General features: G+C 55.2%; 1 protein-coding gene and 1 long non-coding RNA gene across 4 annotated transcripts in view; one reads left to right on the top strand and one right to left on the bottom strand.

Annotated features, from left to right (window-relative positions):
• Nucleotides 1-130: 130 nt before the first annotated feature.
• Nucleotides 131-15,761, bottom strand: LOC123590248. Of its 2 annotated transcripts, none has more exons than XR_006708685.1 (3): nt 15,354-15,761; nt 1,504-1,781; nt 131-244 (listed from the first exon to the last, which is right to left on the bottom strand). It is a non-coding gene; the product is annotated as an uncharacterized LOC123590248 (long non-coding RNA). The 2 variants fall into 2 exon arrangements; XR_006708686.1 differs by lacking the exon at nt 131-244 and adding an exon at nt 1,304-1,401.
• The window catches only part of FAIM2 (Fas apoptotic inhibitory molecule 2), a 34,221-nt gene continuing 11,717 nt past the window's right edge, over nt 5,084-27,587 (top strand). The window contains exons 1-11 of one of the 2 annotated variants that reach the window (XM_045463164.1): nt 5,084-5,250; nt 8,832-9,027; nt 11,715-11,815; nt 12,265-12,329; nt 12,756-12,809; nt 18,533-18,583; nt 18,923-18,962; nt 19,473-19,510; nt 19,990-20,077; nt 20,355-20,450; nt 22,137-22,190. In XM_045463164.1, coding sequence (XP_045319120.1) covers nt 5,236-5,250; nt 8,832-9,027; nt 11,715-11,815; nt 12,265-12,329; nt 12,756-12,809; nt 18,533-18,583; nt 18,923-18,962; nt 19,473-19,510; nt 19,990-20,077; nt 20,355-20,450; nt 22,137-22,190 — 798 coding nt within the window. In that variant the 5' untranslated portion in view covers nt 5,084-5,235. Of the gene's footprint in view, nt 5,251-8,831; nt 9,028-9,937; nt 10,038-11,714; nt 11,816-12,264; nt 12,330-12,755; nt 12,810-18,532; nt 18,584-18,922; nt 18,963-19,472; nt 19,511-19,989; nt 20,078-20,354; nt 20,451-22,136; nt 22,191-27,587 lie in introns of those variants that run through there. The other variant, XM_045463165.1, reaches the window with a different exon arrangement.

The following is a 27,587-nucleotide window of genomic DNA, read 5'->3' as shown; positions in this document are numbered from 1 at the left end:
TTTTTTTTTTAATGTTTATTTATTTTTTGAGAGAGAGAGGGAGATGGAGCGTGAACAAGGGAGGGAGGAGAGAGAGGGAGACAGAATCTGAAGCAGGCTCTAGGCTCTGAGCTGTCAGCATAGAGCCCGATGCGGGGCTCAAACTCACAGACCATGAGATCATGACCTGAGCTGAAGTTGGATGCTTAACTGACTGAGCCACCCAGGCGTCCCGATCGAGTCCAACCTTTAAGGATCTTTCCATCTGGTAGAGAAACAGACGTGCACATATAAAAATCCCGTAGCACAACGTGTGGTCTCAACAGAACCCGTGGCCATGCTAGGAATCAGGGAGGGCGAGCCCCAACAGCAAGACCCAGGGGACAGAAATGACTTATCAAGGGTCTGGACACTGCTAAGAGCAACAGAGCAGATGGGGCTGGGTGTGAAGAGCCTGGAAACGGCAGCTCCTGCACTTGGCTCCCCCTGCCCCAGCTCCCCCAGCAAACGCCCAGAAGTTGGGGGGTGGGGAGGATAGAGGGGGACTGGAATGTGGTTTCACACCTGTAAGCAGTCCTTGCAGCTGGGAAGAGGCTTCATGTCCCTGTGCTGTGGAGACATATCTGGGGAGGCCTCTTGTCACGGGGAAGGGGGTGAGGAGGTAGGAATGGAAACCCTAGCATAGAGAAGTTGTGTCACCAGACTATGGCTGGCCAGTCCGGGAGGTCAGGTTCTTTGTGGCAGGGCTGCTGGAGGGGGAGGTAGGAAGGGCCTGTAAGGACAGCAGTGAGAGGGGCAGGGGGCCAGGGACCAGGAGGACAATTTGTAGGAAGGCAGCCAGGTAAAGCCAGGAGGGCACATTGGTATGCCTGAGCTCACCTGGACCTCCACCTCTCATAGCCCACCCTGAGAAACCTGTTTGCTGTGAGGACCGGAGCTCTAGCCACTGCCTCGGCCCTTCCCTCTTACTGACTTCAAATGTGCAGGTTCTCTCTTCATCCCTGGGGGACAGGGGCTGTTGCAGGTTGGGGGGGGGGGGCAGTTATGGGTAAGGATCTGGGAAGAGGTACCCGGAAAGCTCTGCTTTTGCCCATCTAGGGAGCTGGAGAGCCCCCAGCTCCCCCCACCACACCCCGACCAAGTGCCGTCACTGAAACACTCTTGGCCTGATGGTCCTGGAGATGGGGTCACATCCACTCTTCTCATCTCAGCTTGACCCCCAACATGTCATGTAACTTTGGGTTTGTCACTCACCCTCTTTGGCCTCTTGCTTCTATGGCTGTAGAAAGAGAAACCTCGCCTCTGTCCATACCTCCGCCCCCCCTCCCCCCCGTCCCACCTCCCAGGCGCTTGCTGCAAACAGAGCTGGCTGAGAAGCGGAGCAGAACAAGGATGGGGATGGGCTGCCTCGCTTGCGTTGGCCTGAAAGGAGGGGAAAGGAAACATGGGGGCCCACACCCTCCCCTGCTCTGAAGAGTGGCCCCGGCCACACGGACTGGTGGTCTCTGAGTCTGTCCCTCTTACCTCAGCCTGGTCATTGAAGACGGTGAGGGGGTTCTGGGAGAGAGGGAAGAACTTTCTTCTGACTCTCCACCCCCCTCCAGGTGCTGCTCTGGGCCTCTTCCCTCCTTGGCCTCACTCTGCAGGATGTCGTCATGTATTCCATGATTCAGCCACTGTCCACGTGCTAACGACCAAGGAGCCCCAAACCTCCGAATCCAGCCCAGTCCCAGCTGCTGCACTGCTCGACTTGATGAGGCCCCAGAGCTGGGCTCCAGGGTGGGAAAGGGCATGACATTCCCCTAAAATACAATGCAAGGTGCCCCCTGAGCTATGTAAGGAAGGCACTGCCTAGACATCTCTTCTGGGTACCAGAAGCCTCTAGCTAACTGCCTAGGAGACATCTCTACCTAGATATCCCAGGAGCACCACAAACTCTACCTGACACCCCCCCCCCAACCAAACACATCAGCCCCTTCCTCCCTCTTACTAATGGCACCATTCTCCCAGGGTCTCAGCCTGCAAATCCCTCTGTCTTCAGCCTCTTCCCAAGTCCTGTCAATCCTGCCCCAAGCTGTCTGCCTCTCTCCATCTTTTCTGTCCCTGGATCATTTGTCTTATTTTTAAATTAGCAAACATGCATGGGGCACTTGTTATATGCCTGGCTCTGCTCTGAGTGTTTTACTAATACTAACTCAGTGAGGAAACAGAGGCACAGAGAAGCAAAGCATCTTGCCCAGGGCCAGGATTTGAGCCCAGGCAGACCACTCTGCAGTCTGGGCTCCAGGCTGCCACAAGAACTCACAGAGTCTGCATTCTCATCAGCGTTGCCCTCCTTCAGGCCCTCCCCACCATTCCTCACAGGCTGACCCTTCTTCCCTTCTTGTTCAAGAGAATGTTTTAACGACAAATATCACTACAGCAGTTTGGTCTTTCTGAAGCATGATTTCGAACCTATTCCCCTGCTTGAAAACCCTTGGAACTTCCCCCCGCCCCCACTTCTGATGCTAACAGAATAAAGCCCATTCTCTGGGCTAGAGAGTCAGAGATGTGACCCCAACAAGCTCCCGGCTCCCTGGGGAACCTCTCACTGTGCCTGGCTCCCCTCAGTCACCCCTTTCTCTAGCGATCCTGCCTGAGCCTGCTTCCCGCCCTGGCAATGCGCAGGGGTGAGCTCTGAATGGACCTTTTCCCGCCGAAGAAAGGCTGCATGTCTGAGTCCCCTTTGAACCACCAAAGCTTCTACCACAGTGTGTCACATAGAGCTAGGCACGACACACGTGATGAAGGAATAACAGCGGAACTGAGCTGCCTTATGAGGGTGGAAATTATTTCATTAAACAACATTTATGGAATCCTTGAGGCTAATACTAACAGCTGACGCTGAGAGCTTAGAAGAGAAAGAGGGACCAAAAGTCTAAACACAAGATATGTGTCAGAGGTCACAATTGCCAAGAAAATAAAATAAAGCTGGGGCAGGAAAGAGACTGCCCGATGAACTGGGTGGTGGTACATTGGTGGCATTCCTACTTATATAGGATCAGGAAGACCTTCCCAAGAAGGTGATGTGTGAGCAGAGCTGTGAAATGAGTGAGGGAGTGACCCATACAGCAATCTGTAGACATTCCAGGCAGAGGACGTAGCAAGTGCAAGGGCCCTGAGCTAACAGTATACTTAGCCTGTCAAGGAACAGCCAAGAGGCCTGTGTGGCAGGAGTGGAGTAAACAGGGAGAGAAGGAGCAACTGAGATTCGCAAATACATGAAAATGCTGAGGCCTACATAAATTCAGGCTCTGTGTAACACCATATGTCTGGGTAATAGTCACAGCTAGGATTTATCGAGTACATTCCACATGCCTGCCACAGTTCTCAGCCCTGCCAACGTGGAAACTGCTAGACAGGTTCTCTTAGAATCTACCAGGGAGACAAAAAAACTCCACAGTGTCATGTGACGGGTGCTAGGAAACTACAGAAAAAAGCACCAATCCCAGACCAGGGGCCAGGGAGGCTTCCTGGAGGAGGTGGCCACTAGAGCTGTCACGCAGGAGGAGAAAACTGCTCCAGAACACAGATTCGGGGGGGGGGGGCAGGGGGAGGGGGGAGGGGACGGTGGTGGCGTGCAGGCCAGGCAGACCTTGAGCAGCAGTGGGGGTGGGGGGAACTATGCCAACAGTTTGCAGGAGGAAGGGGGCAGGAGAAGGGCTGGGAAGGACAGCGAGGGCTGAGAGAGCCTCTAGACAGGGACACCCCGGCTTAAGCAAGCATGTAGGCAGTTGGTAGCTAGGGAGCGGGATACAAAGGGCGAACAGAGTTGGAGTCACAACTCCATAATCTAGCTGCACACCAAGCACCCTGCTCTCTCACCGTCATTAGGTGGGTCTAGCTGAGAGACGACAGAGAAGCAGACGGTAAGGGGCCATCCCTGCACTGGGACTTGGTTTCTCATCTTATCCTACGAAGTTCAGATCCTTTTAGGCAGATCTCAGAGTCCTCACCCTGGAGCGGCCCAAGACGCTAATTCCTCAGCTGATAATGACTCACATGCTGGCTGCACTTTGTGGTCTTCAGTGCGCTTCCACCGCCATAACCTGTGTGCCTCACAGTCAATCTAGGATGGACAGAGCTCTTTCTTTCCGCAGGAGACGCTGCAGCTCACAGAGATCAAGGCCTTGCCAAAGTCACAAGGCCAGAGGGTGATCAAGTTGGGACTCCAGCCCAGCTCGTGAGATTGCAAACTCCGTAGCAACACTGCAGCAGCTTTGGAAAACTGGGCCTGGCGATGGCCAATTCCCAAGGACAAGCCTGGGAGAGGGGAGGGAACAGGCTCTGGAAGGGGGCAGGGGTGATGGAGGCAGGAGTGGAGGCAGAAAGGAAGTAGCAGCTTGGGAATGGGGATGGGAGTTGGAGACGCTTTGAGACAGAGCTAGAAGCCTCTCCAGAAAGGCCTGGTTAGATGGTCCAGCAGGGCTGGAAAAAACAAAAAACAAAAAACAAAAAACAAAAACAAAAACACCAGCACCTGCATCCTCCCACACCAGGCCTCTGCGACAAGGTAGGGAGGGGCCCATTGCTCCCATTTCACAGGTGGGAAAATGGAGGCGAAGGAGAGGTGCCTATATGGCTTGCCAAAGGCCCATAGGAACTGAGGGCCCAGGGGCCCTATTAGAAACCAGGGAGGGTAGATGAGCCGGCCGTGGGAGACTTTCCCCACTCTGCCGTGGATGATGAAACAGATGAGAGGGGAGGTGGAAATGGAGACAGAAATCTGGGACGCATCCAGAGGCAGGGAAGGGGGAGGCTGAGGCTTGAACAGAAAGAACCTGTCAGCGGCAGAGATGGTGGAGCGATAAGGCCCTGACACCCAGCTCCAGTTACAGGGAGGCAGCATCAGCTGGTCGGGTGTCACGGAGTCCCTTCGCCTCCTCCCGCCCTGCGGACCCATCCACTTGGGTGGCTCTGCAGCACGCGCTCCCTAGTCCCGGGATGAGGGTTCAGGGTGGAGGGGACGGGGGAGGGGGCGGCGCGCCTCCTCCTCCCCACGGGCTTGTAAATCCGCAGCGGCCTCCGCAGCAGCCTCCCAGCCCGCCTCCGGGCCCCCTCCTCCTCCTGCGCCTGAATGGTACATTCCGGTCCGCCTGGCCCGGCTGCAGTGGATGTTGCTAGAACCCACGCGGAGGAAGGAAGAGACGCAGGCAGGCTGCGGTGACCCAAGCGGCCGCCCCTGCCTCAGGGACCCCTTCCCGGAGAGACGGCACCATGACACAAGGAAAGGTACCGGCATCTCCCCCACCTGCACCATCATCCTTCATCCTTCGGCTCCCCACTCCCCGTCATCCCGAGCAAACTCTCTGGACCACTATCAGCATCCTTCCCCGGTGCTTGTGCGAAGGTCCTCTGTGGTCCGTGTTGCAGTCAGAGGACCAAAAGGCGCATTTCAAGTGATAGGTCAGGGCCTCTTCCTGCCCAACAGGCCCTCTCACCCCAGGGGCTTTGGCATCTCAGTACTCTTCACAGGTACCCAGTTTCCCTTAAGGAATCAACCTGGGTGTCCAGGGTGTGGTGGGGGGACTAGAAGGGGGCACCTGGGTGAGCCCCAAGGAGTGGTGCCTATCCTGCCCCAACCACATTATGCTCATCTTTCCCACCTCCACAGAAACCCCCACCCTCACCCCCCAGCCAACTCATTCCACATCTGGACACATGCTTGGGGGGGGGGGTGGGGGGGAGGGGATTACTATGACAACCCTGCATCAGGATGCTTTAATTTGTGTTTTTGTTTTGGCTCGACATGGGACTAGATGGAACCAGATAAAACGTCGTCTCTTTTTTTCTAGTTTTAGGCCTGAAATGGAGGGGAAGGGCTGGGGCAGAGACTTGGCTGGCCTAGTGTGGTTACATAACATCAACAGCCTGTGGAATTATACAACAATCAGGGCCTGGGGCAAAGGGGGAGGGTCCTCTGGCCCTCTGTTTTGGGGGTGCCAAGGATTGGGCAGAGAAAACAGAAGAGGAGCCTCCCCTACACTCCCCCTTCCTTTCTCCAAGATGAGCCTCAGAGCCAATGGCATCCTTCCCTGGGCTCTCAGACCCTCCTCTCTGTTTTTAAGCTCCTGAGACCTCAAAATGATGTCACTGGTGATACCACCTCCTGCCATTGGGCAGACCTCACTTGGGAATGAGGGTGTGTGTGTGTGTGTGTGTGTGTGTGTGTGTATGGGGGGCAGGGCCCAGGAGGCTCTGGGGCTGATCGGCAGGGTGGGGGTTGGGAGGAGGGCCCATTCGTGACAGGGCTGAAGTCAGAGGTGATAATTCTTTTCCTGGGTCTGGTTTCAAAGGACCTTGGTTCTGGTGGGCTGAAATGGGTTTTCCTGGATGTGAGCCTTCTGGTCTAGATGAGGAAGGAGGTTGGGGAGTGGGAGGGCAGCAGGTGAACCAGGGCCCCATCCTCACAGGCCTAGGCTCCTCAAGGCCCTTCCCTAAGGAGGCCTGGGGGGTGTTCACCGTGGTGAAAATGAAAAGCCCCCTCCCCACACCTACTGCTGATTCCACCCCCCCACCCCAGTCACTTTGCTGACATCGCCTCCTGTCCTCAATGAATGTAGCACATCGCCCCGCCTCCTCTGCCTCTGACCCCCAGCTGGCTCACAGGCTTTCTGAGGATGGAAAAGAACTTTCCAGTTCAGTGGTCCTTAGGGCTGAGTGGAGACAGAGATGTTCTGGTGCTCGCTTCCCTCTGGGCTGCCTCAGCTGGACGCAACCTACAAAGAATGAATTCAGCGGCCTTCCTCTGCGGCCCTTCGGGTTTAACACATTCTTTCTGAAGCCAGAACTAAATCCCATTCATTTTCTGAGGCTTAGTCTTTTTGTTGCTGGTCAGTTTTCATACACCCCCTCCCCCACAGTCTTCCCTTCCCTGGCGGCAGCACTCAGGCCCTTCCAGCTCACATCCTCTCCCCAAAGCTTAAGTGGACCCTCTGGGGCCTGGGGCAGAGCTGAGTGTAAATGGGCTTGAGTTTTCAACCTGCCATGGCACAATTCCCTCTGGGCCTCAGTTTCCTCATCTGTCAAATGAAGGAAAGGGTTGAGCTAGATACCTTCTGAGATCCCTTCCAACAGTGAAGGTCTGTGATTCTGTTCTGGTTTGGGAGAGAGGCTGAGGTTCACAACAGGATGAGGCCAAAACAGGACCCTTCACCAGGGACCTCTTGCCCTTTCCCCACTCTATGGTCCCCTTTCTTCCTCATATCTCCCCTCACCCCTCTCTGTTTCCCTGCCCGCCCATCCCCACCTTCCTAGTGTCATCTCCAGCCCAACAGAAGGAGGCCAGTCCCAGTGGATGGGGCCTGGGCTCTGCAGCCCAATGGGCTATGTGTGGCTCTGTGACCTTGGACAAGTCATCCTTCCTCTCTGAGCCTCAGTTCCCTCATTTTAAAACAGGGATCAGGGGTGCCTGGGTGGCTCAGTTGGTTGGGCATCCAACTTCAACTTAGGTCATGATTTCATGGTTTGTGAGTTCAAGCCCCTCATTGGGTTCTCTGCTGTCAGCACAGAGCCCACTTCAGATCCTCTCTCCTCCCCCCTCTCTCTCTGCTCCTCCCCTGCTCTCTCTTTCTCTCTCTCTCTTTCAAAAATAAATAAACATTAAAAAAAAAAAAAAACACCAGGGGTCAAAATATAACCACCAAGGTAGCAGGGAGATTAAATGAAAGAATCTTTCATTCAATAATATTCTTGAGGGCCTACTCTGTGCCAGGCCCTTCCCTGAACCCCAGGGAGACAGTGGAACCATACACACCCCTGCTCTGGCCCAGGGACAGCCCCATGGTGGCCTCTCCTAAGAATTTCTCCTTCCTCGGTTATTTTTTTAAACTTTTTTAAAAGTTTATTTATTTTGAGAGAGAGAGGGGATGCATGTGCATGCAGGAAGGCAGAGAGAGAGAGAGAGAGGGAGAGGGAGAGGGAGAATCCCAAGCAGGCTCGGCACCTGAGCCCAACACAGAGCTTGATGTCACGATTTGTGAGATCATGACGTGAGCCAAAATCACGAGCCGGACGCTTCACCGACCGAATCACTCAGTTTTTTTCCCCTCTCCTTCCTCAGTTTTTATTCCAGCTTCAGTGTGTGCCTCTGGCCAGCCCTGACCCTCCTGGAGCTCAGTTCTCCCATCTATAAAAAAAAAAAAGGGGGGGAGGGGGGAGAGTCTTCCTCTGCCACCATCTTTATTGGGGTATAATTGACAAATGGTAATTGTATATATTTAAGGTACACGACCTGAATGTTTTAATATACATGTATATTGTGAAATGATCACAATCAAGTCAGCTAACATCACTTCACATAGTTACCTTTCTTTGTGTGTGATGAGAACACTTAAGATCAACCCTCTCAGCAGATTTCGAGTATACAATAAAGTATTGTTAACTATAATCACCATGCTGTACATTAGATCTCCAGAACTTATTCATCTAGCACAATGGAAACTTTGTGCCCTTTGACCAACACCTTCCCATTTCCCCCACCCCCCAACCCCTGGCAACCACCATTCTACTCTGTGCTTCTATGAGTTTGGCTATTTTCGATTCCCAATATAATTGGTATCACGCAGTTTTTGTCTTTCTGTGTCTGGCTTATTTCCCTGAGCCTTGTTGCAAATGGAAGGATCTCCTTCTTTCCTAAGGCTGAATAATATTCCATATCCCGTGTAAAATAGGGAAATTATTGTCTGCACCCCCACCCTTCCTAGTGCAGGTGAGAAAGTACCCATGGAAGTTCCAGACATTGGGGGCTGGTGGGGAGGACTTGGAAGGCACCCTTTCCCTGGTGACTGTCTCTCTTCACCTCTATTCCACAGATCTCCGTGGCTAACAAGGCCCCCGGGACAGAGGGGCAGCAGCAGGCCAATGGTGAGAAGAAGGAGACTCCAGCAGTGCCCTCGGCCCCGCCCTCCTATGAGGAGGCCACCTCTGGAGAGGGGTTGAAGGCAGGGGCCTTCCCCCCAGCCCCGTCGGCTGTGCCTCTCCATCCCAGCTGGGCCTATGTGGATCCTAGTAAGTCTCTCAGCTCCTGGAGGCTGGAACATCATGGGGAGTGGTAGGCCCAGAGGAAAAACTTGGGTAGGAGGAAGTTGCCCATAAATAGATGCATTGTATGGTTGTTATATGAAGCTCTGTTGTCAAAGGCTTGGGATTTGGAGGGCTATTCCAAGGGTAGGTCAAGGAGGACTCCATGAAAAGGGAGAGACACAATATTTTCTGTCATAGTACTCTTGGATGGAGAAGAGGGGATTCTTTTCAAGTCACCAAGCTAGGGCAACTAGAGGGAGTAAATAGGGGGAGGGGGTGAATCAGGGGCTATTCTAGAAAGGCTTTCCTCAAAGGGGTACGTTAAAAGGGTGGAGAGAGGTCAGAGTAGACACAGGAAAGGGCAGCATTAAGCTGTGGCTGGCTCCCTGTGAGTGGAGGTGTCGTGTTTACATATGGGCTGATCCAAAACTTCCCCCTGAAGGCCCCAGGGATGTTGGGGGCCAGGGGTCTGAGGATCACTTCACCCTCACTTTCCTTACCTCTCTTCCCTTCTCCAGGCCTTTGTTGGGGACAGGAGGACATGACATGGGGAAGGTATATGGATGCCAGCCTTAGTGCCCCTCATGGCTAGGCATAATTCATAGGCACACTTACCCAGGCGAATGCCAGCTCCCTCTTTGGTGTAGACCAAAAATCACAGCCCGTGGGAGCCCCTCTGTTAGATTGAGCAGCTTGTGGGAGCTTTGCCTTGGGGCTGGGAACATACAGCTCCCCACGTGCTAAGGAAGGGCCCCTTCTCAAATCTTCCTCAGCCCCGGCAGCCTCCCTAAGCAGCCCCTCAACCCCCCCTCCCCCATCTTATATACTCCCACCCTCCCCAGCAGAATTCTAGAAGGAATCCCAGGAACAATGCCTCAGACAGAGCCTCTACTCACCGGGAGTGGCCACCATGGTCCACACCCCTTACCACAAACCCTCTCGGCCCAGAGCCAAGCAGACCTACCACACCGTGACCTACTGGAGAGCCAAGGAAGGTCTGGTGTTTGTGTGAGCCCTTCTCACTGCCCCAGACACCCACAGGACTTTCTCTGTCCTCATCGCCTGCTCAGTGGTCTGGCCATTTGGGCTTTGGCAGATGTAGACCGCACATGAAAGTGGAAGACAAAAGGGTGAGGGCCTCCAGGCCCCAGGTTTGCAGTGGGTCCCCCTCTTTCCCCCTTCTTCATTTTCCATATCCAGGTTGCCAGGGCTAGCTGCCTTAAATAGTGTTTTCCAGGGAACTGTCAGGGCAGGAAGGAAGCTCATTTTAGTCAACATGCGACAAACATTTCTAAGTGTGTGTCAAGCACTGTGACCAGTGGTGCTAAATTTCTAGCAATGCATGGATTTGCAAGACTTGTTGCCCGCACGGGCCTGACTGTATAGACAAGTAAACAGACGACTACCACACAATGAAAGAGATGCAGTGATAGAGGCCTAGGCAGCCTACCTAATCCGTGTGGCAGTCAGGGAAGACTTCCTGGACAAAGGGGTATCCACATTGAGTCCTGAAGACTCAATGAGTTAGCCTGGTGAAGAGGCGGGGAAATGAGTGTTCAGGCTGAAAGAATATAATGTGCAGAGGCAAGAAAGCACGTGGCCGAAAAAATATAGTCAGGCTGGAGAAAAGTAGGAGGGAACAGTGTGCATTGGGGCTGAGAGCTCGGGGGAGGCTGTGGAAGCTTTGTTAAAGAACTTGAACTTGAGTAAAAGGCAGTGGGGAGCCATCAAAGAGCTTGATGCAGGGTCAGCTTTGAAAGACCAAGACTGACGCTTTTGCTGTGGAGGGAGGGTAAGATCGTGGAGAAATGGCAAGAATTAAAAGGACAGTGGAAGAGAACAGAGCAGAGGCCTCAGGAATGGCCCAGATGAGGGGTGCAAAGGAGAGGGCAGCATAGTCCCCACCAGGCACAGAGCCATCGGCTTTCGCTTTCATCTAGTTTTGTCCCCAGGAGGTGAGTGTCACGGACCCATATCGCAGAAGACACTCCAAGATGGCTGATAGTCAGTCTGAGAAGAGGGAGCCACATGTGGGTCTGTTTGACTGTGGATCCTATGCTCTTTCACAGGCCTGATATCTGGTTTCTCAGTTCTGGGACCAGGCCCCCAAACTTCATCCCCAGCCATACCCCACTCCTTGCCCTTGTCCCGGCTTTACTTCCCCCTCCAGTCTTCCCCCTGCCCTGCTTCCCAGCTGGAGCACCAGAAGGTTCTCCCATCCAACTAGTCCCTGGTTCTCACCCCAAGGGCCTCAGAGCAGGCAGGGGTAGGACCTTAGACCCTGAGATGTGCTAGGTGGCCTTGGGAGAGTGGCTCTCTCTCTCTGATTCTTAGCCACTAAAGGGAGCCAGCGTGTTTAGGGAGGAGAGTGGGGGACACAAGAGAAAAGGGCCACATTTGTATGGCAGGGATTGGCCCCCAGGGAGCCCCAGTCAGCATGCAAGGAAGGGGTAGGGAGATGACAGTGTATTCTCAGGACTCAGGAGAAGCAGCTGGGGAAAAAGTTCTGAGGGTGGGATGGGGTGGGGTGGGAGGTTTGAGAATGGAACTAGAGAAAAAAGCTTCCCCAGTCCAGAGAGCCAGTTTGACAAAAGTCAGCTCTGAACAGGTGGCCATTGGGGGCAGCATTTATATACATGAAAGCCCTCATGGCCCTCCCCATGTCCATACAGGCAGCTCCAGCTATGAGAACGGATTCCCCGCCGGAGACCATGAGCTCTTCACCACCTTCAGTTGGGACGACCAGAAAGTTCGCCGAGTCTTCATCAGAAAGGTAACCACCTCCTCCCAACTCTCCAGGACTGGGGGACTGGGGGGAGGACAGGGTGTCCCTTGAGAAGGCCCTGGCCCAGCCCTCTGTCTACAGAGGCCATCCCTGTGTCCCCTTCTCTAGTGACCCCAGCTGATAGCACCTGCTGGGAAGTGCTTCACCCCACTGCCCCCTGCTATACCCAAACTCATTGTCTCAACCTGTCTCCAGATACATGGGGCCCCTTGTCCTGTGGGGGTGGGCTCTGGAGCAAAGTTGCTTGTCTTTCACCTTGTCCTGGGTCCATTCTAGTGACCCCTAGGAAAGAAAGGGGAGGGTATAGGATGTAGGTCTGGAGAGTAGATTGAGTCACTGGGAAGCTGGGGTACTCGCTGAGCCTCACTGGGGGCCTGAGCCTCCCTAGCCTCCAGTGGGGGCTCCCCAAGCTGACCGGAACTCCCTCCCAAACCTAGGTCTATACAATCCTACTGATCCAGCTGCTGGTGACGTTGGGTGTCGTGGCTCTCTTTACCTTCTGGTGAGTTGGTTGTGTGAACCAGCACCTTCTAGGGGCAGCCATGGCAAGGCCTGGGGCGGGGGTCCCTGAATCAGACTGCTTTTGGAATGTTTGCCTGAAAAGATTTATGTGGGGCAGTGGAGGCCCTCACACTGGGGAGGAATCTTAGGGAGTGCCCACAGAGGAGTCCTCTATCCAGCAGGGGTGGGCCCGGTACCTTCTGGGCCTGCTGGTGCCTGGGAAGTGGTCATTCCTCTCAGATCTTCCAGCCCCACAGCCGGGTACCTCCATGTCCCAGCCGGGGACTGTGGCTGGGGCTCCCTATGCCACCAGGATCCCTTCTTCCTTTCTTCTTCGCAAGTCCTGGGAACCGTGGTGGGGCAGGTGCAGACGTGGAAATGGAGACATAGGGGAGATTCTGATTCTCTCCCCCTCCTTTCTCTGCAGTGACCCCGTTAAGGACTATGTCCAGGCCAACCCAGGATGGTACTGGGCATCCTAGTGAGTATACCCCAGGCCTCCAGGCCCCTTCCCAGAGAACCCTCAGTGGCACAGGGTGGGAAGTCTCCACGGACAGAATCCAAGCCCGTGGCTCTCTCCACCCCAAAGGAAGACTGTCCTCACAAGAGCATGACCAGACGGGCCCTTTGGATCTGAGGGGGAGGGAAGAAGACAGACATAGGTTCTGGTGCTTGTACAAAGAGGGGAGGTGGGCTGGGGCCCTGGCTGGAGAGACCCAGACCTTGGCCCTGAGGGGGAGGTGGGGGGCTGGAACACCTTGGCCCACACTAATGATAATATTGCTACTCTTATTAACATTGTTGTTATTAATGCCTATGAATTATTAATCATAGTAACTACCACTTACAGAATGCCTAATAAGGGCTGGGCCTTGTTCTGTGCTCTGGATATACAGTATTGCATTCGATCCTCGAGTCTACTGGGTATGATTATCTCAGAAAACTAAGGCTCAGAGAGGTTGAGTAATTTGCCCAAGGTCACACAGCTAGTCTGTGGCGGAGCTGGGATTCAAATCCAGGATTCAGGTTGAGGCTTGTGCTCTTAATCACTCCACTTGGCAGGCTCCCTTCTTCTCAAGGCACTTGGCTCCTGCTTGCCCTCTATTCTTTAAAGAACATGGCAGGTAACTTAAGAGAAGAAGTTGGGTGGCGTAGGTGATCCTTGACCCTCCTGTCCGAGCAATTAGGGGTCATTTGGGGGTAATTCCAGGCCAGAACTACCCTGGGCTCAGAGCAATACCGCTCTCACCGCTCTCTCCTCCAGCGCCGTACTGGGCACTGGGGCTACTGGGGAGGAGACCTCTGTAGGGAAAGGTAGTGAGTGGCACAAAGCAGCACGGGAGAGAGCAGCACTCAGAGGAGGGGAGGCGGGAGGGCTGAGCCTGAGACATCCAAGACCTCAGTCCACTTGAGAGGGTGCACCTCAACAGATGCAGACTGAAGTGGCTCAAGCAAAAGTGCGGGAGTGGGGCTGCACGTGGTACATGTGGTAAATACGGGACAAGACCGGCAGGGGGCTGGAAGGCTCCATGTAAGGGAATCTGACACATCTCAGAGAGCAGGGGGGTCTTCCGGGGTGGGAGCTCTGAATGCCCGGCAAGGAGCTTGCGCACTCCAGCTGTCCCAGGCCCGCTCCTGGGTAGAGGTATGGTGGAGGTGTGGGCTCAGCCCAAAGCCTCCTGAACCATCCCGAGCCCAGAACAGTCCGGGTGGGCCTTGAATTAATACAAGCCAACCATAGGCTGAGAGGAAGGAGGCCCATCCTGGCCTTGGTGGCTCCTCGGAGGAGCAGAGGAGTGGAGGGGAGGCTCAGTCAAGTTGGGAGTCCCAGGGGAGGAGACATTCACGCCTAGAGCCTTTCTTAGGGCATAGAACAGAGGACCCGTCTGCAGACCAGGCAAGGAGGCATGCATCTTGGGGAACTGGAGGCACTGTATGATAAAGCTAATGAGGCCCCAGGGACGGCCACCCCGGCCAACACACATGGCAGGTTGGCATGGCTCCCAGTACGTCAGCACCCCTTGGCAGACTCAGGTGCCCTGAGAACTCTGGAATGGAGTCCCCAGGCCCCTCACCAGGACTTCTGTGGGAGGGTCTGCAGGACTCCAGGTCCTGAGCAGATGGCGACAGGGAGACAGCCCGGGAATGAGCAGGCTCAGAAGTGGGGCAGAGTCCACCCCACTGAGGGCAGGCATGAGACTCTGGCCCGTGAATGGTGAGGTTTAACAACGCTCCTCCTCAACATCTCCAGACAGAAAGCAGAGATGCTCTCCCTGGCTCAGGGGTGGGGGTGGGGGAGGAGGAGAGAAATCAGGAGTGGACCTGGACCCTGTGCTTTTAAGGGGCATCACAGAGCCTTAGAGGTGCTTGGGAATCCCAGCACCAAGATGCTGCTTTTTTCTCCAGAAAGCCACCCTGTGGCTCTGTCCTGCCCGGTCCCCTCCCCATCCCTCAACTCTATCCACTTTGCCCCCTGAATTTGCTTCTGGGTCTGAGACCGAGTGGGTCTCACCTCCTTCAACGTACCAAGCCCTTAACAGCAATAAGAATGAAACCACTCTTTTTCTATGTGTGAGACACGGTGCTGAGTGCTCTACGGGTATTTGTCATTTGATCCTTATAAACAACCCTACCAGGCAGACACTATGATTATCCCCATTTTACGGATGAGGAAATGAGGCTCAGAGAGAAGTTATCACTTGCTAAGCAGCACAGTCTTGTGCACTTCCCCTACATGTTCTGCTGCTTCCCCTGCTGGTCCAGGATCGACCCTAGAATGGGATACGTTGCGGGAGGACACTGGGTTTAGACCGGCTTCCACCTGAGCCTCCCTCCCCTGTTCTGACACTCTGTAAACAGACCAGGGCTCCAGCCCAGGCCTGGGGCCCAGGCTCTGACATGCCAGTGAGTCTCTCCTTCACGTCTGTGATTCATTCTCTGCCCCCTGGGATGGCAGCCTGCCAGCCCCCGCCTTCCACTCACCGCTGTCTCAAGGCCCCCGTCATCTCCCTCAGTGGGCTCTTACCTTATTGTCTGATTGCTCCCTCGGAGCCCTGGCGGCGGGGAAGGAGTCAGGGCTGTGGGGCGGGGGTGGGGAAGCAGGCGGAGGAGGAAACTGTGAGGCCCAGAGCTGGGAGAGGTGGGTCGGAGCCTCTCCAGGAGGCTGCCAGTCCCATTATACTAACAACTCCCATTCTCAAGTCCTTACTCTGTACCAGGGCCTGTCCACGCTTGACCTGTGCGCCCTCAAGTCAATCCTGCTACAGCTCCTGTGAGCCGGTACCAGTGCTCCTGTTTCACAAAGGAGGGAAACGGAGCTCTGCAATTAAGTAACTTATTTAAGCTCACACAATAGGAGTGCAGAGCTGGGCTATGAATGCGAATGTCAGGCTCCAAAGCTGCCCTGTAACCCCCAGGTCATGTCCCTCTGCCCTTCCTGTGACCTCTGGTCTTGAGGGTTGAGGAGCTGTGGACCAGAGAGGAAAGGAGACAGGGCCCTTGCCCTTTGGAAGCTCCCAGTCTGGCGGGGAGACAGGACCCACACCCAGGACACACATAGACAAGGCTATTATCGTTATTATTATTGCCCAAGTGACTGACCAATGACTCAAGTGAGACCAGAAGAGAGCAGATGCTGGAGTGTTTCTCAACTGGGGCAGGATGTCTCCACTGTCCTTTGCTGGCCCCCGATACTAAGAACCCCTCAATCACTGTGACAACTGTTCCACATCACTCGAGAGCCACTGAAGAATAGGAGAAGGTGAAAATGGAGGCGTCCTATTTGCCAAATCCAGTAGGCTTGTCTCCACCCCTCCATCCCTTATTCTTTTGCATTTCATCCAGAAGTATTTAAAGGCCACCTAGCCATTGCCAGGCTCCCGCTTAGTGGTAGGAACGCAAAATGAGTAGGTCGCTCCAGATGCTATATCCGGGTGGGGGTTCAGATGAACAGGCCTGGAGGGTGTGAGGGTGCAGGCCTTGGTTGAGGAATGTCCGTGGTGCGTGGAGGGAGTCCCTCTAACCCAGGCGTCAGGCTTCCCTGCCAGTCAGTCCTTTCCAGCAGGAGCAGAGTGTGGCAGGCACGTTGTGAGGGTGCAGAGAGGAGGAGGAGCGGAGTGCAGGGAAGGGTGGGCCAGGGAGATAGGTTCAGGGAGGCACATGAAGCAGGGCCTTGCCAGGTCTTTGGTAATTTTAAACAAGGGAGTCTCATGGTTGGATCTGCCTGTAGCTTGGAGGGTGGAAGGCAGGGGTGGCAGCAGGACCAGAGGTGGCCCCACCTAAAAGGGTGGTATTGGGCATGGAGAGAAGGTGACAGATCTGAGAGCTGCCTGGGTAGGAGGATTGGCAGGTCCAGGTGATTAATCGGGCGAGGCTGGGTGAGAGTCAAGGATGCTGAGCTCTCTGTTTGGGCGACTTGGACGTGCATGATGTCCTCTGCAATAGGAGACACGGGAGCAGGGGCAGGGAGGAGGGCAAGTTCACTCCTAACCTGTTGGGTTTGGAGCGTTTCTGAATGGCCATGTCTGCTCAGTAGGCAGTTGCATATTCAGGTCTGGGGTTGAGAAGGAACACGTAGATCAGAAACGAGGGTGTGGGAGCCATGAGCATTTGCCTGCTAGAGGGAGTCCTGTGGATGAGCGAGCCCCCAGCGAGAGCATGAAGGGAGACAGCCTGATGGGACTCTGTGTCAAAGGGACTGGGCAAATTTAGATACTCTGAAGGAGATTGGGAAGGACTGGCCAAGGAGGTAGGAGGGGACCTGAGAGTGTCATCTTGGAACCAGGGGAATAATGGGAGGGATCCGATGTTGAAAAGTTAGGCAAGACAGGGACTGACAAGTATCGCTTGGACTCAACAAGGCCACGGGGATGTGGCAAAGCCAGCTGTCATTAAGTGGGGCTGGGGCTGAGTTTGTGGGGTTGGGGAGCAATGAGGAGATGAAGAAGGAGACAGTGAGTGAGGACGACTTTTTCAAGCAGCTTGTCTGTGAGGGTGGATAAAGTGGAAGTAGCTGGAACTGGGGAAGACATTGGTTGAAGATGGAGAGCGGTTAAGGAGGTTCGTGTAGGAGGAGAGGTGCAGGTAGATGCTAAAGGTGATGCTATAGAGATAGACATGGCGGGGCGGTTGAGGGTGTGGGGCCCAGAGTCCAGGCTGGGGCGATTGGCCTGGGATGGAAGGACAGAAGAAAGGGATACTACGTTTGCCAGTGGCAGGCAGGGGGCCAAGGGAGCTCCACGCCATCTCAAATCTTTCTGGAACACACCAGGCCAGACCTTGCAGGAGCGAGGCAGCTCGGGAGGTTTGCAAATGAGGGAGGATGGTTGGAATTGCTGCTCTGGGGGATAGGTGACAAACTGAGAAGGGAGATGGGCGAGGATGGCAGGTGCCATGTTCAGGGTCCACTGGGGGCTGGAGACCATGCATTGGTGGTGGCATCCATGTAGATAGGCGTGAGCATGCCCCTTGGGTCCTCAGCCCCTCATCTTCTACCTCCCGGACTGGCCGTCACTTCCACTGCTCTCTAGAAAATCCTCAATCTTCAATCCCTGTCTCTGGGGTTGTGCCTGAGTTCCCTTCCAGTCTTCCACTGGACATGGCCATCTGATCCAGAAATTCATACCACAGGTACCTCCTGCCTGTGCCAGGCGCTGGCAGGACAGATGAGGGCCCTTCACCTGATTCACTTGCAGCCTAGTAGGGTAGACCAACAATAAAGTAACAAGATTATTACATGTAGTGAGAAAGGTGGGAGGGGACTGAAGGAGGCAGCGTGGGGCCGTGGTGATAAATTAGGACTCTGGAGCAAGAAGGTGTGAGGATTATATTAACCAGTCTTCATAAAGCACCTGGCACTCTGCCTGGCACCTAGAAAACACCGTATACGAGCTTTCTGTATGAAGTATTGGGAGCGTCTGGGAAGGCCACTTTGGATTGGGTGGTCAGCTGTCCGTGACACCCAAGACTCCATGTTTCCAGAAGCAGGCTCACCCAATTCCCATTCCTGGCTTTTGGAATTGTACCACCATCCTGCCTGTTGCCAGGTTCTAGGACGACCAAGGTCTTAAACACCGTTCCCCTGGCCCAATCATACTACCTGGTGCCTGTGGGCGGCAGGGTGGGGGGGCAGAGAGTGGAATGAGCAGGGGACTGGGTGGAGGGGTCTCAGGGGGCACGGGCTGACTGCCCATCTGTTTCTCACAGTGCTGTGTTCTTCGCCACCTATCTGACCCTGGCCTGCTGTTCTGGACCTAGGTATGTGATGGCTTGAGGAACAACTTGTGGGAACATGAGAAGGATCTCGAAAGCTCTGGCCCCAGTCCTGCCTGCTGCCAGTGTGCTGTGAACTTCTGAGAGGGCTCTACCCTCTGGGCTCCATCAAGCCTGCCCCTCCCTCCTTCCCTTGGCGCCTCTCAGATGGCAACAGGGTGGTGTGGACCAACAGATGGGGGCACCTGGGGGTGTGGCTGAAGGAGGAGGCTCCAAGGAGAGGGGATGGGGTTAGGCAGAGGCCCCCCCTCCCAGCTGCAGTGACCCAGCCCGTGGCTGCCGGAGCCCCCCAATCTCCTCTGAACTCGGTGGTTTGCCTTACAGGAGGCATTTCCCCTGGAACCTGATTCTCCTGACCATCTTCGTAAGTGACCTGGGGGTGGCTGGGGACAGATGCCGAGTGCACATAGTGGGAGGAGGAAGCGGGGGGTGCTTCCAGGGCCAGGAAGTCTGGGCTGCGGATGTCCAATGGGAGGTGACCGGTGGAGGCCGGGGTATTTTCACCCCCTTTCTACCACAAAGGCATCCCACCCTCTCTTTCCAAATAGGCTTAGTCTCCCCCACCCTTGACTCCAGCCATTGTCTCTTTTCTTTGTGATGTTGTTTTTAAGAGGTTTGAATGTGGCGTCCTAGAGCAATGGATAAAGAAGAGTAGGTCACAGAGAGGAGGGAAGAGCAGGGCTGCAAAAGGAAGAAGGGAACACAGCTAGTGCAGGCCCGTCGGGAGGCTCCTCACCAGGCCCGAGTTGTGGAAGTGAATGTGTGGGGGCGAGGCCGATGCAGAGTTGAGGGGTGTGCCCAAGGAGTGGAGGCCCAGACTGGGCCCCCAAAGGCTGGATTCTGGAGCATTCCCTCATCCTGCTTCTCCTTCCAGACCCTGTCCATGGCCTACCTCACTGGGATGCTGTCCAGGTAAAGGGGACAGGTGGAAGGGGACGGGCCACTCTCTGAGGGGAGCTGCCCCTGAACATACCCCTTCAGAGAGCGTTCAGGGAGGGTGGAGGTCCAGGCAGGCCGGAAACACTGGCCTGGAGCCCTCTTCTCGCACACTCCGTTGAACAGTGACGGCAGGACCTGGCCAGGTCGGGGGGTGGAGGTGGGGAATGGAGGAGAGCAAGATGACCTCTCTCAAACTGCAGCTTGAGAGACCCCAGCCCGGGTGGTCACACCACTCCCTGTAAACCTCCCTGGTACCAGCACAAACCCCTCTCCATCCTCTGCAAAGAGGAGTTTGAGTCTAAGCATGCTGGGGAGGGCAGAACCCAGGAGAGAGGCTGGGGGCCAGAGGTTGAGGGATCGGGTCCCCGCAGAAGGCGGTGGGCCTGGGAGGAGGGCCGAGGGAAACCAGGACCCCTGCCTGAAGCTGAGCCCCCCGGCCCTGTGTCCCACAGCTACTACAACACGACATCTGTGCTGCTGTGTCTGGGCATCACGGCTCTCGTCTGCCTCTCAGTCACCGTCTTTAGCTTCCAGACTAAGGTCAGCTCTGGGGCTTATGGGTGGGACAAGGCCTATGGGATGGGGGGCTCCAAGCTTGGGTCTCTGGCTAGGGAGGGGGAAAGGAGGTGTGTAGAGTCTGGGAGGCCACTTGAAGGAGGGGAGGAGGGGGGACGCCAGGTTCTAGGTAGGGAGCATAAGACAGCAGCCTGCTGTTTAGGGCTCAGCCTTCTGGCCAGCACACTGCCAGCAGGGGTCCCCCAGAGTGCCAAGCCACTCTGTGCTGGCCCAATGGCTCACACCTGTCCCATCCCTGCAGTTTGACTTCACCTCCTGCCAGGGTGTGATCTTCGTGCTGCTCATGACTCTTTTCTTCAGTGGACTCATCCTGGCCATCCTCCTGCCCTTCCAATACGTGAGTCCCCGGGTCTCCCAGTGGGGCCCCTGGGGAGGGAGGGAGAGCCCCACCTCGCCCAAGGGTGCCATTTCCTCCCCACCTTCCAGGGAAGGCCCAGAGCCAAAGGCCCACAGCTTGTCATCCTGTCCAGCCCTCCTGGCACCTGCCCTGAGCTGGTTGGCAGTGTAAGCAAACAAACAAGGAGGCTTTTCTTGGCAGGCGTGGGCATCTGCTCACACCATGAGCCACATCCGGCTTCACCTTTCTCATCCTCCCCTCTAAGGGGGAGGTGAAGCCGAGGGAGAAGCCACAGCACATTTAAACCCTGGGCAGGGACTGGAGCGCAGGAGCTCCATAGCGCCACCAAGCCCAGAAGGGCCCTGAAGAAGGACCTTCTGGGGCCCCTGAGGGATCAGCCAAGTCCAGAGGGCCAGAATCTGGCTGGCCAGGCAGGCAGGAGGTGGGGCAGTGGGGGTCTGAGCATGCCCCCACCCCATTACGGTGTCCATGGGGCCAGCCAAATCTCAGCTGTTCAGCCTGCCCTGGGAAATGCAGCTCGGATAGCACAGGGCTCAGGGGTGACTGAGGCAGTCAGCATGCTGCAGGTGGAGAAGGGGCAGACCGAGGGCATCACAGGAGGGGCTTGAGGTTAAATCCTGGGAACCCAGGGGATGAAGCTATTAGACTCCTGCTAAGGGCTCAGTGCTTGTACCACCCCCCCCCCAGGACTCCTCTTAACCACCTCTGGTGCATGGTCCCCCCACTGCCCCTTTTCTGCCAGGCTAGAAGCGGCATTCCCCACTCCCCCGTCGCCCCACCCCATCCTGCCCAGCCCCAGTCCGCAGGGTATTGGCTCCAAGTCCAGGACATCAGGATTGGTTCTGGCATTTCCTTGGCAATTCCCAGGATCCTGTTGACGAAGGGAGGGGCCGGAGCTGGTCTGGGGGCCCTCTGTGTATCTAGGATGGGGGAGAGGCAGTTATAGGAAGTGGCTTCCAAACTTCAAAGAACCGTTTATTGATCCAGGTCAGGCTACTGGGATGCCTTTGTTTCCAAGAATCTTCTGGGGGAAGGCCCCGTGGAGGGAGGCATGGCTGAAACCTGCAGGGTTTCCACACCCAGCTGGGTGCCCCTGAGACCTAGGGGTGGCCAAGGTTGGGAAGGGGCGCTGCAAGCAATCGCATCATGAACGGCTGGCAGGGATTCCATAGGGTCCCCCCATCCCCCACCACACACACACAGACCTCTGAGCCCCTTACGCCTCCAGGCAAAGCTAGGGAATTCCCCTACAGAGGAACAGACAGACCCCACGCAGGACAGGGATGAGTGTGTCTGCAGGGGAGGTAGCGGCCTGAGGCCAGACTCAGGCAGGGAGGACGGCAGGGGTTCAACAGGCTGAGTCTCCCTCGACCAGCCTGAGTCCGGGGCTGTGTATGGAGGGAACACCAAGTACATGTCAGCTGGGATCCCCTGCCAGTCCCTCCCTGATCACTGTCATCCTGGGGCTCCCCAGACGCACCCTGAGCACACAGAGAATCAAGGACCCCTCTCTGTCCTGGGGCGTCTTCAGGACTGCTGGGGAGGGTTGGGGGTTGCTGTGAGAGAGGGAACCCATCAGGGAGGTCTGTGCTACATCCCCCAGTCTCTGGACTGAGCCCTCCTTTGCCGCCTGTCACCCTTTCCCATTTTGTGTCTGCTCCACAGGTGCCCTGGCTCCACGCTGTGTATGCCGCGCTGGGAGCAGGCGTGTTTACGTTGGTGAGTGTGGCTCCCTGGGGGCCCCGCCTTCTCAGCCTCTGATCACCTCCCCAAGCCCCTCCACTATCCCCGTCTTCCTCATGGACCTCCTCCCTGACACCTTGTAAAGCTCCTGTGGGCAGGTCAAGGCTCAGCGCTGCTTTCATGGAATGCTCTCTGGTTTCTGAGATACACCAGCTTATCTGGGCAGGGGAGGAAGAAGGTGGTAACAGGATTGGAGCGTTAGACAGAGCTGGGAAGAGGCACCCCTAGCTCCTGGGGAGGGCCAGTGCTGCTTGCAGGGGTGAGAGAATGAGGGTGCCCTGGCCACGGGGACTAAGCTAGTCATTGCTCTCCTAGGGAAAATCTGGGAAGGCTTCTTGGAGCAAGGGAGATCCCCAGTGGTCGTGGTTGTTGTCACCAAACTGAGAGTGTTGATGGTGATGATGATGACGGTATTTATTGAACGCCTCCCCCCACCAACAAGCACTCCATGTGCATTTAACCCTCACCATGACTCTGTGAAATAGCTTCTGCTGTGATCAGGTTAAGATGAGGAACCCGAAGCTCAGAGCCTAAACGACTTGCCCGAGTTCACACAGCATCCTAGGAAGCAGGGGACCAGAGTGACAACCTGGATGGTCTGGCTGCAGAGCCCCATTCTGGGTATGAGACTACGTGGGGAGGAGCTTGGGACGGCCGCAGGGAGATGCCCAGGAGACAGGAGGTAGCCAGGGACAGACATCTGCCTGGAAGAGCCCAATACAGGCCCTTTGCTCAGGTGGGCACCTGAATGTGATGGTGCTCCGGGACCCGCCCAGGTGGGCAAGCTCATCTCAGTGACCTCTTCTCAGGGGGCACACAAAGTAAACACCAACACCAGCAGAAGGAGTGACCAGACCCTCCTGTCCCTCGTTGGTATGTTTTAGTGTTGAAGGCACTAAAAAGGGATCTGGTGAAACTCCAAGCCCTTCCTCTCGTAGATGAGAAAACTGGACCACAAAGAAGTTAAATGGTGTGTCCCGTTTCCTGGCAAGATGATGGCATATCAACTAAGTGTGGCCTTGGTCAAGGCTAGGCTGACCAGTTTCTCCCAGTTTACCCAGAACTTTGCCAGTTTGAGCACTGAAAGTCCCACTGCTTGAGGGAACCCCTACATCTCAGGCAAACCAGAAAGGTCACCATGCAGCACTAACTTCTCTTGGCTCCCGCACCAATACTCTCTTTCCTCCAGGCAGGACCTACTTAAAATAAGTTCCAATGAGGGGCACCTGGGTGGTTCAGTCAGTTGCGCCATGGATTCTTGGTTTTGGTTTAGGCCATGATCTCGCGGTTTGTGGGTTTGAGCCCCGCGTCGGGCTCCGTGCTGACAGTGCAGAGTCTGCTTGGTATTCTCTCTCTCTCCCTCTGCCCCTCCCCCTGCTCTCTCTCTCTCTCTCTCAAAATAAATAAACCTTAAAAAGTTCTTTCAATGAAAAGGAAGGGGTGGGGAATAAGACCAAGAGGAAAGAAAAATGCAGGGTCACATGGGGGGAAGTGAACCTGGGAAGCTTCAGAGGACAGTGTTTGCCAGGGACAAATGGAAGAAGAGGGGTCAATGTGCAGGGCAGAGGGGGAGCACGGCGAGCATCAGTGGAGAGTAGGGGAGTTTACTTGGCTTCCTGTGGATCAGATCACAGCCAGTATGTCAGCTAAGCAGGAAGGCTGTACATACAAGGAAGGCTGGATGAATAGTAATCCCTTAAATTTGTTTAATAATCCCTTGTGTTATTAGAATAGTAAAAATAATCCCAGCCATCTGTTCCACCCTTTACATTTTGGAAAACACTTTCACACCTATTACCTCATTGGATCTCCACCACAACCCAGGGAAGGCGGCAGCACTGATGTTATAAGACCTGCTTTCCCCATCCGAAGCCCTGGGTGTTAAGAGTTGGCAGATGTGGGATAGGACCCAGGTGTCCTGTGCCCAGCCTGGTGCCACTTCCAGCACCCCTGTGGTCCCCCTCAAAGAAGAGAACTCCTATTAGCTTGGATTTGGGAAGAGGCTGGAAGTTCTTTCCAGCAAACCCCCTGTTCCACCCCTGCCCCGCCCCCATCAGTATTGGCCTTTCTACTGGACTATTCCCATTAGCATGGAAACAGGCTATAATTTCTTCTATCTGGAAACACACACACACACACACACACACACACCACTCTTGACCCACATCCCTTTGCAGCACCCCCATTTAGAGCAAGAATCCTTATAAGGGAATCTACACTGATGATAAGCTTCCCCCAAAAGTAATGCATTCTTATGAAACCTTTGTAAGCTGAAATGGTATAAGCGAAGAAGCAACTAATGTCTATGGAAAAATTTTTGAGTATCCCAGCCCCCCTCCAAAATAACCTCTCTTAGGTTTTTCTGCTACCTTAGGACATATCTTGCTGACATGATGCACAAAATAAATAGAGATAAAACACAGATGCTCACAGACACTGCTCAAAACTGTGGCGGCTTGATGCCCAGATGCTGGGTGTAGTTCCCAGGGAAGGAGCTCGGGGGTGCCACTCGTTGTCTGGGGTGCATGCTGCCTCTATCATTGGGTGTGCCGCCTCTATATAACAGCTCACTGCAAAGCAAATACTGAATGCTATCCCCCCCCCCCCCCGCCGCCATGTTTTTTTGTAAAAGTGAGAATCCTCTTTGGATTTCTTTTGGCTAGCGAAATCAGGTACTACAGGTCTTTGGTAAAAATGAAACGATGTAACTCAAACTTTCAGAAAGCAAGGGATACCTGTATTTCCAATTTGTCTCCTCCTTTCTCTCCTCCCAATCCTTCTCGAATTCTCTCAACCCTGTTAATGCTCTCAGCAGGATCAGCAGTGGTCATTTCTCAGCCCTCATCTTGCCAGACCCTCAGCCTGTTTGATACAGTTGCTCATTCCTCCACCCAGAAGCATCTTCTTCCCTGGGCATCTTGGCCACCAGCTGTCCTGTCTTTCTCCTGTCCCCCTGCTCACACCGAAGGCCATAGGGCCATCAACTCCTCTCTTTCTACGCTCACTCTCTATAGGATCTTTCAAGTCAGGATCCTCTCAAGGCTTTGAATACCATCGTTTATGCTGATGGCCCTAAAGTTGATCTCCAGCCCAGAATTCCAGATTCAAATTTCCTATTGTCCACTCAGTATCCGCATTTGGAAACCTAATAGGCACCCCAAACCTAATATGTCTGAAACTGAGCGCCTGCTCTCGCTGAACCCCTGCTTCTCCCACAGCCTTTTCTCCATCTCTGTAAATGGCAACTCTGTCCTTCCAGTCATTCAAGTCAAACGCCCTGCTGACATCCTCCACTCCTCCGGTCTCCTCACACCCCACTTCTGGCCCTATAGCAAATTCTATCGGCCCCACCTTCTAGGCAGAATTTGACCACTTGTCTCCACCTTCATGGCTACTCCCTGGTCCCCCTCTTGAATTGCCGCCGTGGCCTGCCACTGGCGTGGCCCCCACAGTGTGTGCTCAGTGCAGCAGCTCGGGTTGATCCTGTTAAGTGTGAATGAGGTCACATGGTTCCTCTGCTGGGCCTCCAGGGATGACTTCCTGGGCCTGCAGGTCCTCCCTGACCTCACCTCCTCCCATGCCCCCCACCGCCCGCTCTGGTGCAGCCACGTGCACCTCCTTGCTGCCCCTGAGCACGGCAGGCTCACTCCCAGCCCGGGGCCTCTCCACCTGCAGATGCCTCCATCTGTCCCCTCGGATCCACTCACAGCTCCCTGTGTCCCCTCCTTCAAGTGTTCGCTTGATTTACAATCCCGTGTGACTGAGCACACACGCACGCACACACTGCCTACTCCTCCTCCCTGCTTTATTTCTCACCATAGCACTGTTCATCCTTTTTTTCTGATTTGTTTGTTGATTGTCTCCCTCCAGCAGAATGTAAATTCCTTGAGGGCAGGGGTTTTTGTCTAGCTTGTTACTTCACTGCATCCCCAGTGCCTGGCACCCCTTTGATGTTTATGGAACGAATAGGTGCCTGAGAGGCATGTCCGAGGGGCCAGGACTGGCCGAGATGCTGGTCAGAGCAGGGGAAGAAAGCCTCAGTTGCTCAGTGAGTCACAGGGGAGGAGGAACCACAGTGCCTAATTAGCTGTTAATGTCTCATTAGGGCTCCTCCTCCAGATTATGTAAACAATGGCCAGGAGCACACGGTCTGAATCCCCCAGCTCCACCTCCTGACCTTGTTCACCTGGGCCAAAGGAGGGAAGACAAGCACAGGTTCCCTGGGGCCCCTGGGGTAGGGGAGAGCCGAGGAGGGCCCTGGATTCACTGCCCTCCCTCCTCTGAGTTTTAGGTGGACAGAGGCCATCAGAGGCCCAGCCCCACAAGAACAGTCTCCAGGCCTTTCCATGAACCCCAACTCAGAAGACCATTGGCCTCAATCTGACCCTGCTTCCTGCATCAGTTCTGTCCTGTGGAAGCTGTGGTCCCCTAGCTCCAACCCATCCCCAGCACCCAGCACGCCCAGTCTCTTCATCTGCCCATCCCGGCATCTCCCACCCTAGCCTGTGGAGAATTCTCAGCACCACGAGGGGCCCTCCCAGCGATGCACTCAGAGCATCCCTGCCCAGCTGCCACAAGGAGGGTGGGCAAGAAAGGGGAGAAGCCTCAGAGGAGACCCCAGACCTCCAGCGAGGACCCACCCAATGCTCCCAGCCTGGGCCTTGGAAGGGCTGTTAGAATTCAAATGGTTTTTCTCTCCTAGATACCTTAGCCCCTCTCTGACAGTCTCTACCATCTGTGAGGGCAGGGCCACTGAGCTAGACTAGGCCGAGATCAGGGGTGGGGAGCCCAGGCTTCTTAGGGCCGAGGTCCAGCCTTGAGGAAGAGGCCCCTCCTAGGCCTCACCCATCCAGCCTTGGTGCATTCTCAAGAGGCTTTGGGTTTTCTGCCTCACCCCTATCTCATACCCTTCACTGGGCACCAGACCCAAATGCCAGTAGAAGTGGGTGAGTCAGCCCGCAGGTACCTCAGGGCTTATCCTCCTGACCCCACTAGTGCCCTCTCCTTCGGTGCTTTTTTTTATAGTGGCTCATGGAAAGTCAGGCGGGGGAGTATGAGGGCTTGGCTGGGTGAGATGATGGGGCAAAGTGGAGGGGCTGGGACAGAGCAGGAGGGTTGGGGCAGGGAGAGAGAGCGGGTTGGGCCAAGGGCTTGGCCAGCAGGTTTCCTGCTGTGGCTGAGCCTCCGTACTTGTGCGGCTCTACCTCAGAGCTAGTCCTTCTTTGGGGAAGCTAGGATCTCCCAGCCACCTAAACCGGGAAGCCAAGCCAGGAGACTTAGGAAAGAAACTAAGCATGGGACTTTGGAAATTAGGCGACAAGCCCAATACGAACAGAACTGTCCCCTGCCTGGCCTGGATGGATTGGAGACCTG

The sequence above is a fragment of the Leopardus geoffroyi genome, chromosome B4 (genome assembly GCF_018350155.1).
Source record: "Leopardus geoffroyi isolate Oge1 chromosome B4, O.geoffroyi_Oge1_pat1.0, whole genome shotgun sequence".
Lineage (NCBI taxonomy): Eukaryota > Metazoa > Chordata > Mammalia > Carnivora > Felidae > Leopardus > Leopardus geoffroyi.
This window is presented reverse-complemented; position numbering and strand designations above follow the sequence as displayed.